The following is a 17,076-nucleotide window of genomic DNA, read 5'->3' on the forward strand; positions in this document are numbered from 1 at the left end:
ACCCAGAAAGAGTAATAAGAGTAATATTAAAACTTAGTAGCGGCCACCAGTTGGAAACTGGAATTGGCTGGGCCGCGGTATGAATTCTGAGATATAGTGGGCCATGAAGGATACACCCGACCCATCCTTCAAATTTGGGGAAAAGGAGGACGCATTTGTCGGCCGCATTCGGAGGAGTCTACGAATTTGGACAGCTTTCGTCGCGTCGCTGTGATCAACCTACAAATGCGGGCTCAGGAGGATGCAGCCCATGAATTCGGACACCACCTCTGTCTTCCACTCCACCTTTCATTAGCCTATTGGTTATTTTTGATTCTTGGTTAGGTTATGTTCAATAACTTATTCGCGATCGTGGCTCAAGAGTTGGGAGTTTGCCTTGCAATCGGAAGGTTGCTGGTTCGATCCCCGGCTCGGACAGTCTCGGTTGTTGTGTCCTTGGGCAAGACACTTCACCCGCTGCCTACTGGTGGTGGTCAGAGGGCCCGGTGGCGCCAGTGTCCGGCAGCCTCGCCTCTGTCAGTGCGCCCCAGGGTGGCTGTGGCTACAACGTAGCTTGCCATCACCAGTGTGTGAATGTGTGTGTGAATGGGTGGATGACTGGATATGTAAAGCGCTTTGGGGTCCTTAGGGACTAGTAAAGCGCTATATAAATACAGGCCATTTATTTAGAATCTAATTAAACTTCTTGTGACTCCCCCCTTGTGACCTACTTTTAGCCAGTTTAGCCAGCGATAAATGGGGTCTCATCCGGGATCTTTATCCACTGGTAGGATTAAAGCTGAGTCAGAGTTGAGGGCCAACATAACAAGCTTGTGGTTTGCTATCTCCTTAGCTGAGCTGATCTGCTTTTTGGCCAGAGCCTAACGTAGTTATGGTTTTTGCCATTGTGACCAATGTCTTGGGGGGTTCCACACAGGATAGCATTGTTACGCCCCTAGTCTAGGCGTGTAGAGACGCACATAAGGTTGGAGGAGAGAGAGACAAGTACCCGCCCTGATTCCCAAGCCAAACATCCAAAACCAGTTGTGAGTAAAAAAAAAAGGTGATTTTATTGAAGGTAATGAAGCATAGCTCCAGGGTGAACCCAGGCCAAAATAATAAACAAAACCAACTAAGTCCCACCAGAGAAAACTAACTAAACCCTAAGAAAGAAACAGAACAAACAAATGACAATACTAACCCTCGCTCCCTAACCCAGAAAACAGGAGAAAACTGGTCCAAAGAAAAAGGCGGCTCACCCCTTCCGCTTCAGTCTGTGGGTGCCTAAGCACAAAGTTAATACACGAGGAGCGGCTCTCACAGAACACGCTCACACAAACACACAGCAAAAGTATAGGCTGGAAACCAGGGCCAGGACCGCATCGGCTGTCAAACTGCTTGCTCGCTCGCTTCTCTCTCTCTTCCCGGCGGGAGCTGTCAGAACGGCTTTTTGAACGCGGTCACGTGTTCCACGGTCCAATCAGCTGCTCACTACTCTTCATTAGGGGAGGGACCTGCAAAGAGTCTTAAGCACAGTAAAGAGACAGAACAAAACAGCCCACACAGAGATCTTATGGCCACAGCCGTAACAATCATTATTTTGGATTAATTACATTAATTTACTCTCTGGTTGATTTGGACGATAGCAGCAACAGTATTTTGCTTGCCTGTCAAACCCTTGAATTTAGGGTTTGTCTTGTTCTTTTGGGTGAGTATATGAACATGAGTCTCTGAGCCATGAATCCCCTGTAGTAGGCTTAAATGGTTGATAGAGGAGGAGACCAACCATATTTTTTCTTGTCGTCTTTATCTCCTCTGAGGATTTCCCTGGTTTACAGAAAGTTACTACTTACTGGTTGCTTTTTGGTGCTGGTGGAAAGTATCTGTCTTTAGACTGGGTTGAGATTAATCTGTACTGAATAGCTAGGGCTGGTGTGTCACCATTGTGTTTCTCTTGTAGGTTTGTGGCCTCTTTGAACACATGGCTGGACTTCTCAAAAGGGCGATTGATTAATTTTTGTTTCATTCCAATACAAATCACAGACTAACACATGTACATATTAAGACCATGATAGTGTGCATGTAATAAGTGCCTGATTAAGGAGCACTAAAAAGTATTCATGCAGATTAATTTATTTCCATAGCTGACTTTTGTTTGGAAGCGTTACGTAACAAAAGACCAACAGCAGCAACAATACATATAAAATATACACAGACCTGCACATACGTAATCTATAATCTACAGTCAGAACCCTCAATGTTTGCAGACGTGCATAATTAAAGATATTATGTGCCAGTTTATTTGAGCTGACTGAAATTAAGTTTTGAATGTGGATGTGGTGTAAATATGTGGCAAGGTATAACTGGTAAATGTATACAGAATTGAATAGTTGAACTTGGATAGTGTTGTGAGGTATTTAACTGGTCTGGCAGAAGACATGAACTGTGATTTGAATTGGAGTGAGCTTTGTTGTAGCTTGGTTCCCTCTTTGTTGGCATGTTAAATGTTTTGGCTAGCCTGGATGTTTGCTAGTTTGGCTGACACTCATACTTTAATCCAAGTTTGGGTTGTTTGCTGCTGGAGTTTTGGCAAAGCAGAATTTTGTGTGTGTGTGTGTGTAGCTGTAGGCTATGTGGCGTTGGGCACTTGTGGCAATATCTGGTGTTTTGATTTTTACTTCCTTTTCTGAGGTTATCAGATTTCCTGTTCAACATATTTGCCAGATGCACTCTTCTGTATACTAGATATACTACTAGACATATAACTAGAAATCTCCTGTAATAGGAACCAGTTTCACCATGTGTTACTTTGCCTGTTAACCATCCACTTTTACTTCTTGTCACTCCTTAATTTGTTCCTGAGGTAGGACAGTTGGATCTGGTAAGTGGGTGTGAGTTGGCTTCTTTGCAGGCATTTTAATAAATGGGGATGTTTTCACATTTTCTCTTGCCATTGATTTGATTTTCCAGAATAATTTCCAATGTCAAAGTGGAACCTTGTTTTAAGAAGGGGGGCGTTATGACGCTCCCACTCAAGAAAGCCATGACCTGCTGTTATTTCTTAGCTAGTATGGGAGGACTGTCAGCTAAAGCTGGCTCAGATGAAGTGCTCAGCCTCTCTCTTCCATAGGCATCAGTCTATTGGTTATGTTTAATAAATTGTCTCGAATTTAGGTGAACTTCTTGTGTGGACTCTTTCCTTGTCACTTACTTTGAGAAAGTTCATGACATTATTTAACTTCTGTTGTATTTCGTGCTGTAGCAGGTTTTTCAATTGGCTGGTTCTTTCTTCAGTTGCAGTCTGTTTGACCTCTCAGGGCTGCTGTAGCTTCACCTCTTTAATAAGAACCAGGTCTGAATGTCACCAGGTTCAAGTCTGTGAAACTTGGGCCCCATGAAGTTGAGTGTAAAGGTGTAGATCTTGTTTGAAGCTGATGAAGATTATGTTTGGGTGCTTCGTTCCTCCCACAGCTCCCCTGTAGCGTCTGAGTGGACTGTCGTGTTGGGGCGTCTGAAGCTAAATGGATCCAACCCCTTTGAGGTGACGCTGAATGTGACAAATATCACTCTGAGCAACACGACTGGGACCAACATAGCCATCCTCCGTCTATCTGCCCAGCCCACCCTGACCGACTACATCCAGCCCATCTGCTTGGACAGCGGGAGAACCTTCGCCGAGGGCTTGGCGTGCTGGGCGGCCGGTTGGAGTCCTGGAAGAGGAGGAGGTGAGTCAGCAACATGAAGGCTGACAGAGTTCTGCCCAGACTCTGCACCAGTCCATCTCTCAGATTACACATGTGGACCACTGCACTTACAGTTTCTTTAGTCAAACATCAGGATTTTCTTATCTTTCATAATGTTAGCTGAGGAAGTTATGCAGCAGTTCAACACCTCGGTGGTAAACTGTGGGAGCTCATCATCCAGTGAGAGCATCTGTACAGACGTGTTTGCACTGCAGCAGGTAAATGACTGGATTCTTCTTCTTATAACACACTGTCTGCTGACATGTTTGTTCTGGACCTTGGATTTAGCTGCTTAAAAGTAAATATAGTAATCATAGTCCAAAGTTTTCTGGTACCAAAGGTGCATCAAACTCTTCCTTTGAGTCACATGAAAATAATAACTGACCCTTTCCGTCTGTTCAGGGTGATTCTGGCGGCCCGCTGATGTGTAAGCAGGGCGGCTCTTGGTTCCAGGCGGTCGTGTTAACAGCTCCGAGCCCCTCTGCCAGGAGAAGACGACAAACTCCAGTTATGACCTTCACCAGAGTGAGCTCCTTTGGTTCCTTCCTGACGGAGACGCTGGGGACACTCTTGTCTCCGGCCTCCACGACCACCACCGCCAACCCCACCAACGCCTCCAACACCACCACCAACACCACCACAACTACCTCAAACCCCGTATCACAAAGCAGCGGGGGTCGTCCTGCTCACTCCTTCATCGTTGTCTTCTTCCATCTCGTCAGCCTCGTCCTTTGTCTCCAACTCTTCCTGTAGAAAGTCTGACTTGATTGACATGATGTGATGGACACAGATAAATGTGAACAAGCTTCGACTTTACAGACTTTACAGGCTTAAAGCTCTGCCTGCTAATTTTGACTTGACTCTTGGTTATCTAACTGGTTATCTGCAGAGAGCTCAGTGGTGACGTTTGGGCGAGTTTACTGTCGGCTAACGGCGACTTAGGTGCACCAGTTCCAAGAAAAGGAAGCTGGTTGTGCAATGTGTGGCTTGAGCTCTGACTCACAGGGGCTTTGAGCTGGACTCTGGTTTAAGGGTGTAAAAATGAAGAAGTTCTTTAAACTTGCACTGAACATTAAACTGTAGCTCAAGTGTTTAGAAGTTCATGTTTTCTTAAGCTAAACAAATCATCAGTGTCTGCACTGTTACTGGTTCATATGTATATATATATATATATATACATACATATATATATATATATATATATATATATATATATGAATTAATGCAACGATGGAAGATGTGAAATCTGCATATTTTATAATTTTTTTCAGGGTTTTTTTTTTTTTTATCAGATACTGATATCATTGTGAACTCTGTTTTCAGGACAGAGTAGATTAATTGTAACCTTACAGTCACAAACATATTGCTGATTAAAGACAGGACTGAAGTTATTCTTGCAGTCTTTATCAGATTTAAAGAAGCATCATTAAGAGATCCTGGAAACAAGGGGACATCGATCAGACTGTCCCTCTCCTACCTCACATCTGGGCCACAAACACTTAAGCACTTAAACAATATTTGCTTTGAATGCTGTTAAATTGCACTGAAAAAGAAAGTTATTTAAATGGAAGAATAAATGAATAAAAAACTTCTTGTAAATGTGTAAATGTAAAAGTACAAAAACAACAACAAAGAGCTTTGTTTTTTTTTACTCTCCGCACAAACTAAAGAGACAAAATAAAATGTGAATAATTTGCTTCCAGTTTGTGATGCATTTTCCCGTCTCTGTTGTTTTTGGTCCTCCTTTGCTGGCCTCCCTTCTCTCCCCTGTCTGTGTGTTTGTGGGCGTGTCACTCTGATTACCTGTTTCAGAGGTGCTTCCCTGCTGGTCTCGCTGCCCTCATGTCAAATTCTCACATGAAGGAGGTTTGTTGGTCATCTCACCTGCTCTTCGTGTTGTTTAAGGCTGAAGAGATGCCTCATTACTCACCAGATCGCTGCATCAGCAGGGACCTGTCCAGTATTCAGAACACCTCTCGACTTCACAACAGTGTTTGTGCCCACGGAGCTGCCTGCAGTCGCTCAGTCAAAGCTCTGCTGTCTGTTGAAAATGGAAATAAACCTGTTAACACTGGTTTTGCTAAGGAACGATCTGGCCAAACATGGATTCTGACACAGGCTGTCTTCAGGAAACCAAGGAGAGCAGCTGGGAGAGCAAGAGCAGGTACTCCGTCACTTTGGTGCCAATCCAGCTTTTCTAGCACGGTATGAAAAGGAAAAAAAAAGAGCGCTTGGACACTGCTAGCATAATGGACAGGTTTTTGACGGGGCTCCCACACAAACGCAATGCAGGAGATGAAGCATCGCCAAATATGTTTCCAAACCAACTTCATTCTAGGCCAAAGACTAGAAATTATGGTGAAGCATGTCTGCCCTTTGACTTCACCTGCACAAGTGCCGAGGTAGGTCTCCACTTCGTTGGGCGCACGTGCTGGGCTCTCCAAATCACGGACAAACAGGATCCCACATTCTTGATTTTTAGTTCACAAACACTTCTTGTAATAACTAACTACTCCTGACATGTTGGAGATGTTAGCTCTTTATACACTGTAAACCCGAATAAGTTACCAGAACTCAAAAAAATTGAGGCAATCGATTGCCTCAATTTTTTTGAGTTGATCAACTTAAAAGTCAAATTTTTCCAGAACATAAAAGTTTGGATTACATGGTACTTGTATCTTTTGAGAACGGTCAACTCAAATATGTGCAGTTAATATGACTTACAGTTTCAAGTTTACAAATTCAAAGGAATAAGTTCACAGAACTTATAAAAAATAAGTACACAACCACAACATTTTTATGTTAACAAAACTCAAATGTTTATTAGTTTGTGTTGTCATTATTTTAAGTACACGTTAGTCAAATATGTTGACTACTTGATACTTAAAAACATGTGACTCAAAACTTAAAATTTTTGAGGCAATTGATTGCCTCAATTAAAATGATTATCAGTAACTTAATATGCAAAAGTCATAAACATCTGCCATTGAACAGTATCTTGTCTGCTCCCTTTTAGCACATTATGTTGAAATTAAATACATTTAAAAAAAAAAAATTAAATAAATAAAAAATAATTAACAAAAACATTTATAAATTAAAATAAGTAGGTAAGTAAATATAAATATATTATATATATATAAATATAAATATATAAAATAAGTAAAAATTGTTTAGTCAGGAAAACTGTCAGAGTAATAAAAAATAATGCCAAATAATAATAAATAATATCAAAATGTGCCTTTGGCTCTCTGGCTAATATCTGAATAAGGCAACATGGGCAGCAATTTGAGTGAATTACAATGCTATTTGTTTTACATTAACCAGTATCAAACAGTGAAATTTAGGTCATCTTGCACAGCCCACAATGTTTTAGAAATAGTATTACAAAAAACATTAAAACATACAAAACATTAGTGTTGCTTTGCATTATGTTAATGAGGACAAAGGCACGTTGTATAGTTTGGACCTATTGGCTGAACACCTGTCGAGTAATGCAATAACGTTTTGAGGCATTATTTAGATAAAAGGAGAGAACTTTGAACTAGCCTTTTATAATGCTTTACCCTGCATCCTTCTTTCAGATGAGTTCCTACATAACCAAGTCATTCTTGAGGGTCTGTAACCTGGGTGACAGTTTACCACTTTCTAGACCAAGTAAAATCTTTTGAGTAAATTCTAAAGTGTTGGTCAGGGCTTTGGGGTAGCTGAGGTGAAGTGCATAGATCAGTCCAAACATTACCAGGAAGGCTTCACCAAATCTGGGGAGACTGACCACGGCATCACTTTCAATGACGACAGAGGTTTTCACAGGTTGGTAGTGAACTGGACTTGTCGTGTCATGGTCACTGATGACAGTGAAGAGGGCCACTTCAACACCATCAAGCTCCAACTCATCAGATTCGTCCTGAATGAATGAAAAAGAGATACTAATCACAATCTAACCCAAGAAATACAACAGACGACATATAATTTCTCATTTTACCAACTCCCGTTGAGATCCAATACCTCTTTTACAAGGGAGACCTGGGTCTCACTGTAAGAGGTGAAAAACAGAAGATCCATGTTCTGCACACATAAATCAGCTAATTCACCAGAGAATCAAGTGGTGTGAGATAGACTGAAACTAAGCTAAAGGAAATACACAGGAAAATGTTTTACTAAACATCTTATCACTTTCAACAAAACACCAATTCAGTTCATTCGTAGTGAGGAGACAGAAAAGACCATACATGGAAACCGTATGGGTAGACTAAACAAAGGTAAGTCCAAACAGTGCATCAAAATACATGTTTGTACTTTGATGCACTGTTTATATACACAGTAGTATCTGTTAGAAACTTAAGGACACTCACAGTGCAGGTTCTGAAAAATCCAGAGACATCCTCACGCAGATAGACAGGAAGGGCGTGGAGAACGGTAGTGTGCTTGGTGTGGATATCATGGATTTCCTATTGCCAGATAAAAACAGAATACTGGTGAGTTTACTGAACAACAACAACAGTCAAATCAGAACATATGTCCACAAATAACCTGTTCACATCTTTAATACAGTCAGACAAATAGCAAACACAAAGTGGACTAATAGCAAAATTCAAAAAGCTCATTTAAATCATTGAACCTGTCCAATGTTCCACTGGTTCAACCTATGAAATGTGTAACAATCTATTATTACCTGTTCATCGTGAATTCTTAGAATTTCAGCCAGGGCATCTGCTGTCTTCCCAGTTTTGATGCCTTCTGTCTGAATAAGGTCATCAGTCGAGGAAGATGGCGGTCAAGTTCAGCGTAGAATGTATTGGGCAGGTTCTGATTTGTAATCCGCTGAAACTCTGCATACAACTACAGCAGAAGGACAATACAGTTCAATTTGAAGAATCTCGCACACCTTTATAAAGCAGCAAAAAGCAAAAAGCTGCCACATGAGTAAGAATTACAATTTTCATTTTAAAGAGAGCTGATCCATATTACCTCAGACTCCATTTTTAGAGCAGGCCAGAGGTCCAAGAGCTCCTTCACTGGTGGGCAGGACATCACTATGGTTTGTCTGCGCAGGGGAAATGTGGTCTCCATCAACTTTCTAATGAGGGGCAGGTTCTTCTCAGCCTTCTTGACTTCTTCAACAATTGCTTGCCTCAACTGGTCAAGGCTTGAAGGATCCTTTCCTTGGGGAAAGTTTGGTAGGAAGTTGACTTCTGCTCACTTGGGTCTGTTAATGTTGGAATGTGAAGGTTCATTATCAGGATTACTACTACTTCTTTTTTCAGCATTAACAGTGACCTCCTGACATCCAGCCCATCTCATCTTGGTCCTATAATTGCCCATCATTTGTGCTATACCTACAATCCTTATATGGACATGTCACTGTTTCATGATTTTTCAAATGCTTTCTGAGATGACTGAAAAGGCCTGTTTCAGAAAAGGGTTGCTGAAATGTGCATAAAGGGCATTTAAATAACACAGGCCTTTGACTCTGCTCTGCACAACTGCTAAGTTGTCAATATCTTGACAAATGAGTACTCAGTGCATTAAGTGTCTGAAATGTACAAATGCAATCAGTGTAGAGGCATGGAAGAGGGCTGATTCGGGAATAGTGGCTGTGCTGCAGCCTGTAGTGTCTAAATAACTGTATTCTGGAGGTGAAGGAAGCTGCGCACAACTTACACTGCCAGATCATGTTGGAAACAAAACAGAACTCCTTATACTTACAACTTAATATAACAGTTAAGTTATATTAACAAGTTATAAATAATAACAATAAGTGAATTACTATTAGCTCACAAAGACATGGTCATGGACTACAGCTAACACTGCTTTAAAATGGCAACCTGTTTTCCTCAAAACAATTTGTTTTATATAAGAATCTATAGGTGGAAAATAGCATAAGTAAAGTTGGTTTACTAGTTAGTTTAACATATTTTTAAGACAACTCGAGAGAGAGCGAGAGAGGTGATTGGTAGAAGAATTCACAAACAAAATGAATTACCTGGTATCTTTATCACATCCCCAGTTCTCTTCCTTGACTCTGTCTTAATTCTTGAAGCTGGAACAGAGAGATCCAAAGGCATAAACTGATGAACAATTAAAAAGCATCCAAACGGTGACAAATTATAAATACTTCCATTTATAATTTTTCCCTGTTAATGATCTTTTCATTTAATCCCCAAAGTGTGAATGCATCTCTAGTCAAGATACTAAAGCCATCGAGCAAATATTACAATACTAAAGACAAGCAGCAGCACTTGAACTTTAACGGCATGGTTAAATAAACAACAACGCCATTTCTACAAACTAAAGCCTTACTGATGAGAGGTTCCCCCAAACATGTTATTTGAAATTATTTAATGTGCACACACAGTTAATGTCAAAAATGTCAGGCTCCTCATCACTGCTTCTCTCTCCGAACGAGTCTGGTTGTTTTGATTGACAGGTTTGTTTTTTAGGACCTTAGTGATCCAAGAGTGCCAATTGGTTGGCAGAAGTTGATTGACAAGTGATTCCACTAATTAGGCAAAGTGAGAGGAGACCATGCGTGCGCCATGCTCTTTCATTGGCCCTCTAACTCTGGCTTGTGAACAACGTGGCTCCTCAGAGCAGGTGTATTTGAAGGATGAGTTTCCCGATCATTCTACGGCATAAAGTGACTGATATATATAAAAAAACACCTATCGAGACCGTCGCTCAAACGCCTAATACACCTGCACCACTTATTCGCACATATAGTTTAAAATATAGCGTTTTGAACAAGAAAACGGCTTGAAAGCACTCTCACTGCAGACAGGTATCTCCGCTGTGTAACTGCAGGGACAACGGGCTTGTTTGGACCCAACTATTCTGAGTCATGAGAGGGGGCTTTAAAAATTTAGAGAGATTAAAACACTTTGTTTCAGACTAGGTGACCGGGCGCCACCTCTAGAACAAGTAGTATCTAACTTTTTAAACAGCCTGCGACCCTCATTACAACAACTTAATGCTAGCTCTGCAAGCGCAAAGTTTCCTTCGGGGAGAGCAGCAAAGCACATAAAAAACACGGACCCGACATTTCTGCTATTCTTTTCGACACGCACCCAAAATACAACTAAATATTCGTATTTTAACAATAAACTAATATCAACATTGAAAACTTACTGTAAGTCCAGTGATGCTAGTTGCTGCCGTTAGGTCCAACTTCTCCAGTCATCCGTGTTGCCTCTTTGGTGCTGTTTCCCGCCCATATACCTTTACTTCTTCTGTGTTTCGTATTTTTTTCAAAATAGCGGTAAACGATCAGTGTATAACGCTTATTAGCGCCACCTTCCCCTTCGGAGGGTGAATCAGAGATTAACTCGGAATAAAAATTGATTCCTGCAGCTGCTTAACACTTACGGAAAAAAATTTAAAAAAATATATAGGATACATTGATAAGACAATGAATATTAAAATAAATACATTTTTTCTTCCACTAATGCATTTAAGACAATTTGATTTTACTTATTTGGTGAAACACTTTGAGATTTTATTGTATTTTAGCATGTGCTACATAAATTAAGTTTATTATTAAATCCTGAAACAACAAAAATAACAGGACTTTACCATTCTTAAATGTCCTGTGTTACGTTGTGCTTAAGTTATAATTTTAAGTGATGCTTACTTAATATAGAAATAGTTCAATTCAATCAAAAATTATTAGTTTCATTTACTCAAAAAGAAGAACATGTTACACGAACTCGACATATTTAAGTTAACAGAACTTTTTAAAGACTTTGAGTATACACTACTTAATCTATTTAATTGCTTTGAACATTTGGGTTTACAGTGTACAGTAAAGTTACAGTGGGATACAAATAATATCAGGCTGATCCTGCCACGATTTGTTTCCTCGGTTCAAATCACGGACAAACAGTATCCCACAGCTGGTTTTGTTTTTAAACCCATTTTGCACAGAGAGGCTTTTTTTGAAAACTGTATTGATAGCAATGTTGAATATTATTACACAGGAAAAAACAACTACACGTAAAATAATCACACCGTGACGCCTCCGCCTTTCTAAATAGAGGGAACATTTTTCTTGTAAAACAAAGGGGGGCCTAGCAAAAAAAGTTTGGGAACCACTGGTGCAGCCAAAGATGGGAAACATCTGTCTGCTCTAGGTCATCCTGTGCTGTTCCACTGGCTGACAGTTGGTGGCAGTAAAACAAAGTAAATGTAGAAATGTGCCAACAAAGTCCGAGACACAAACTGTATAAAAGGATTGATTTTGATTGAAAAACACTAATATATAGTTTCCAACTAGTTACAGTCTAATATTCGTTTTCACAAAGTGTCAGTTGTTTCTGTGATGTATTGTATGTATGTTAGTATAATTACAAGCACCTCATAAGTTTCAAATGCTTTTATTGAGAATTACATCACATTTATGCAAAGAGTCAATATTTGCAGTGTTGGCCCTTCTTTTTCAAGACCTCTGCAGTTGACCTTGGCATGTTGTCAATCAACTTCTGGGCCAAATCCTGACTGATATCAACCCGTCAGAATTCGCGGGTTTTTGTTTGTCCACCTGCCTCTTGAGGATTGACCACAAGTTCTCAATTAGACTGAGATCTGGACAGTTCCCTGGCCATGGACCCAAAATGATTTGTTCCCCGAGCTACTTCGGTATCACTTTGGCATTATGGCACGGTGCTCGATCGTGCTGGAAAAGGCATTGTTTTTCATCAAACTGTTCTTGGATGGTTGGAAGAAGTTGCTTTCAGGGGATGTTTTGGTACCATTCTTGATTCATGGCTGTTTTTTTTTGTCAAAATTGTGAGTGAGCCCATTCCCTTGGATGAGAAGCAACCCCACACATGAATGGTCTCAGGATACTTTACTGTTGGCATGACACAGGACTGATGATTGTTCTCACCTTTTCTTCTCTGGACAGTCCTTTTTCCAGATGCCCCAAAAAATTGGAAAGAGGCTTCATCAGAGAAAAGGACTTTACTGCACTCCTCAGCAGTCCACTCACTGTACTTTTTGCAGAATATCAGTTTGTCCCTGATGAGTTTCTTTTGGAGAAAAGTGGCTTCTTTGCTTCCCTTCTTGACACCAGGCCATCTGTCAAAAGTCTTCGCCTCACTGTGCGTGCAGATGCATTCACACCTGCCTGCTGCCATTCCTGAGCAAGCTCTGCACTGGTGGCACTCCGATCCCTCAGCTGAATCATCTTTAGGAGGCTACAACATCCTTGCCTGTGAAGCCCTTTTTATGCAACACAACGATGGCTGCATGTGTTTCCTTGCAGGTAACCATGTTTAATAAGGAGAACAACGATTTCAAGCATTACCCTCCTTTTAATGCATCCAGTCTGCTATTCTAACTCAGTCAGCATAACATAATAATCTCCAGCCTTGTGCTCGTCAACATTCTCGCTGAGTTAATGAGAACATTATTGAAATGATCTCAGCAGGTCCTTTTATGGCATGAAATGCTGAATGATGAAATGCAGTGGAAATTGAATTTTCATACCAAAGAAGGATTTTGCAATTCATCTGATCACTCTCCATCACATTCTAGAGTATATGGAAATTGCTATCATAAAAACTGAAGCAGCAAACTTTGTGAAAACCAGTATTTATGTCATTCTCAAAACTTTTGGCCACGACTGTACAATACACAAACGTCACATTGGGGAGACAGGTCAGGCAGGTAGCACTGGCTGGTCAACCGCACAAGCAGCGACTCAAACCGAAACCATAGAAAATGCACAACATGAGGAAAGACGAGGAGAAAAAAGAACTCCCCCCAAACTGAGCTCCAACAGGGAGATCAGTTTGAGAACAAACAAACAAAAAAAACCTCAGCACATGAATCATCACATCTCACAACATAGAAGACACAAGCTCTGAAGGCGTGTGGGGGAGTGTAGGTATGTGTCAGTGTGTGTGTGTGTGTGTGTGTGTGTGTGTGTGTGTGTGTGTGTGTTCCGTGTTCAGCTCAGAGAAAGTGTCCCTTCACCCGGTTAAGCAAAAGTCAACAGTCTTTGGTCGACGCTTGAATAAGGGGGAAGAGAGTCACAAGAAGCAGTCTGCATTATAGTCATCATTTCTCTAAAAACGATTAGGTGTTGTAATGAGGAAAAACTGTAGTTTTCACATTGGCATACATTTAGATGTAGGTGTTTAGGATCTCATTCTAGGACACTTTTATAACCTTTGCATGCTTAGAAGTATGTGTATGTGTTAATATGACCTGGTGAAAACTGCTTAGCTTTGTTTTGCGATGTTTCACTGTGTTATCCGCTAACAAAACTCCCGAGATGACCAGTGCCTGGAGCTTCCTGGGAAAAGATAGGAGTTGCTCTCTGCCCAGCAACAGCCTATGGGACAAAAACCTGTTGTAACTAAATGACACAGAGTGTATCAGGGTATAAAAGGGACACTGCGATGCCCCAAGGGCTCAGCGCTCATAGACCTGTGATGTTTTGATGTGTTTGTTACTGCTTGCACTAATTAAAATAGCTTGACCACAGCTGACCAAGTTGCAGACTTTATTTACAGAAAGTTCTACGACAGTGTCTTGACCCATCTTGACTTCCTGTATCGCCCCAGCCGGTGACCCAGTTGTTAACACCGCTGTAGAGAAAACTCGAAAAGTCTTCAGTTAATCCAAAATGCTGCAGCAAGAGTCCTGACAGGGACTAGAAAGAGAGAGCAGATTTCTCCTGTTTTGGCTTCCCTTCATTGGCTTCCTGTTAAATCCAGAATTCAAAATCCTGCTCCTCACATACAAGGTCTTAAATAATCATCTTATCTTAATGACCTTGTAGTACCATATCACCCTATTAGAGCACTTTGCTCTCACTCTGCAGGCCTACTTGTTGTTCCTAGAGTATTTAAAAGTAGAGATGGCAAGATACTACTTTTTTACTTCAGATACTGATATCATCAATCTGGATATCTGCTGATACCGATATGAATCCGATATAGTGTATTTTAAAATACATAAAACCTGTTTTTTTAAAAAAATATCTTGCTGCATTTTGTATAAGTTCATACTCAAGTTTTAAAAAATAAAACACTGAAGTTATTCTGTTATACCTGCATATACTGCATCCAAAATATTCCATAGTTCAGCAATACTGATAAATCTAATAAATTTAAACCTACACCATCCTCCCTATTCTGGTATTCCTACAGAAATATTAAACAACCTAACTAACAGGGTTAGCCGAAAAAGGGTGGAGTGCCCACTCGTGGTCAGGGACGAGACCCTGACCCCGAGTGGAGGAGTTTAAGTATTTCGGGGTCTTGTTCACGAGTGATGGGAGAAGGGAGCGGGAGATCGACAGACGGATTGGTGCAGTGGCTGCAGTGATGCGGACGCTGTACCAGTCTGTTGTGGTGAAGAGAGAGCTGAGTGTAAAAGCAAAGCTCTCAATTTACCGGTCGATCTACGTCCCTACCCTCACCTATGGTCACAAGCTGTGGGTGGTGAATGAAAGAACGAGATCGCGAATACAAGCGGCAGAAATGGTTTTCCTCCGAAGGGTCCAACCCTATCTCCCTTAGAGATAGGGTTAGAAGTTATGCCATTCGGGAGGGGCTCAGATTAGAGCCGCTGGTCTTCCACATCGAAAGGAGCCAGTTGAGGTGGTTTGGATGGATGGAACTAATAGGGTTGCCATGTCCCAGCAAAAGAAAAATAGGGAACCACCCCCACCCTCTGCCTCATGATGCTTAATCAATGTAATCAAATTTAATTTAATGCACGTGTAAAACAAAAGCACAGAAATCTATTATTTTTCTACAATAATTAAATAGATCCAACATCTTTCTTCAACAGAATTGCAGACTGCGAATATGGTAGACCCGCCTCTGCACAGTTACCAGCCCTGAGCTATGCAGAAAAGGATCCTGGTGTAGAAAGTAATATTAAATAAATTCTAACAACAGCTTATCAAGGTTAAACGTGCTGCTGTTGTTTATCTGCTGGTTTCCTCTTTCTGGCGCAACCATATACCAGTTGTTACTTAACGCTTTACAAATATTCAAAGACGAGCTTACACACTTGCTTTACTTCTCTGGGATAGCTTTCTCAGACATGAAATGCTTTTGTGATATTTAATGGATCGGATTATATTTTTTTTATTTCTCTCCGATATTTAGGTCAGTATTGGACCAATACCGATAAGTAATATCGGATCGGTCCATCCCTATTTAAAAGCAGAATGGGAGGCAGAGCCTTCAGTTTTCAGGCCCCTCTTCTGTGGAACCAGCTTCCAGTTTGGATTCGGGAGACAGACACTATCTCTACTTTCAAGATTAGGCTTCAAACTTTCCTTTTTGCTAAAGCATATAGTTAGGGCTGGACCAGGTGACCCTGAATCCTCCCTTAGTTATGCTGCAATAGACGTAGGCTGCCGGGGATTCCCATGATGCACTGATAGTTTCTTCTTCACTCACTGTGTGTTAATACACCTCTCTGCACTGAATCATTAGTTATTGTTAATCTTTGGCTCTCTTCCACAGCGTGTCTTTTAAAAATTTAATTAAAACTAGCACACCTTAATTCTTCATATGACCACAGTTTTTCTTCCTTCCTATCAGTTTGAACCAGTCTGACCAGCCTGTCCGGCACCAGTGTTACAGTGTTACATGTTACACTCCCTTAAATGGCCTTCTTCCTTATTCTGATGCTCAGATTGAACTTCAGCAGGTGGTCTTGACCTGTTATTACCTTGTGATTGGCTGACTAGATATTTGTATTAACAAGCAGTTGAACAGGTGTACCTAACAAAACGGCTGTTGTTGTGATAAACACTGTTGTCCTGATCTGCTGGAGACTGTAGAGTACAGTACTGTACAGAATGCTGGACAGATGCTGCAGCTGTGTCAGTTTCATGGCTCCAAAGCAGTGATGTGTCACCACCTCTGCTCAGAGAAACGGAGACACGGGGAGCCGCCGGACAAAGAATCGACAAAGGTGCCAACGGTGGGGACGAAGTTTACCCCACCTCACTAAGTTTATCCAGAACTTACTGAAAATAACTGTAAGAATAACAAAAATAAAGCAGATAGGGTTGAATATTTCCTGATTTATTGTCTTTATACTGTTTGTTTTTCTTCATCTGAATAAAACTTCTGTAAGTTTCAGGTGTGTTTAAGCTTCAGAGCCTTTAATAAGGCCGTGCTTCCATGAAATCTCACATCATTTGTTCTCACTTGTTTGTCATCTATTAACTCATTTAACCAGGGAAATTTTTGTGTCTTATCTTCAGATCCTTTCCTGGCACTGGCAACACTGCCAACTACGACTTGACACTTTTGCGTGCCTGTTAACTGACTGTGCATTACACTTCCCCGACGAGCTATTATTCTCTTACTGGCAGATCCAATTT

The 17,076-nt window shown here is 40.9% G+C and overlaps 1 protein-coding gene and 1 long non-coding RNA gene across 2 annotated transcripts in view; one reads left to right on the forward strand and one right to left on the reverse strand.

The window, feature by feature from the left end:
* The window catches only part of LOC100697589 (transmembrane protease serine 9), a 42,748-nt gene extending 38,912 nt beyond the window's left edge, over nt 1-3,836 (forward strand). The window contains exon 8 of the mRNA XM_019357583.2: nt 3,451-3,836. Within this exon, the coding sequence (XP_019213128.1) occupies nt 3,451-3,721 (271 nt within the window). The 3' untranslated portion in view covers nt 3,722-3,836. The remainder of the gene's footprint in view (nt 1-3,450) is intronic.
* A 3,251-nt stretch (nt 3,837-7,087) lies between these two features.
* On the reverse strand, nt 7,088-10,889 carry LOC109201875 (uncharacterized). Its single transcript, XR_002061794.2, has 6 exons — nt 10,848-10,889; nt 9,706-9,762; nt 8,691-8,928; nt 8,395-8,561; nt 8,075-8,170; nt 7,088-7,626 (listed from the first exon to the last, which is right to left on the reverse strand). It is a non-coding gene; the product is annotated as an uncharacterized LOC109201875 (long non-coding RNA).
* Nucleotides 10,890-17,076: the final 6,187 nt, after the last annotated feature.

Source organism: Oreochromis niloticus, linkage group LG4, assembly GCF_001858045.2.
Source record: "Oreochromis niloticus isolate F11D_XX linkage group LG4, O_niloticus_UMD_NMBU, whole genome shotgun sequence".
Taxonomy (NCBI): Eukaryota; Metazoa; Chordata; class Actinopteri; order Cichliformes; family Cichlidae; genus Oreochromis; species Oreochromis niloticus.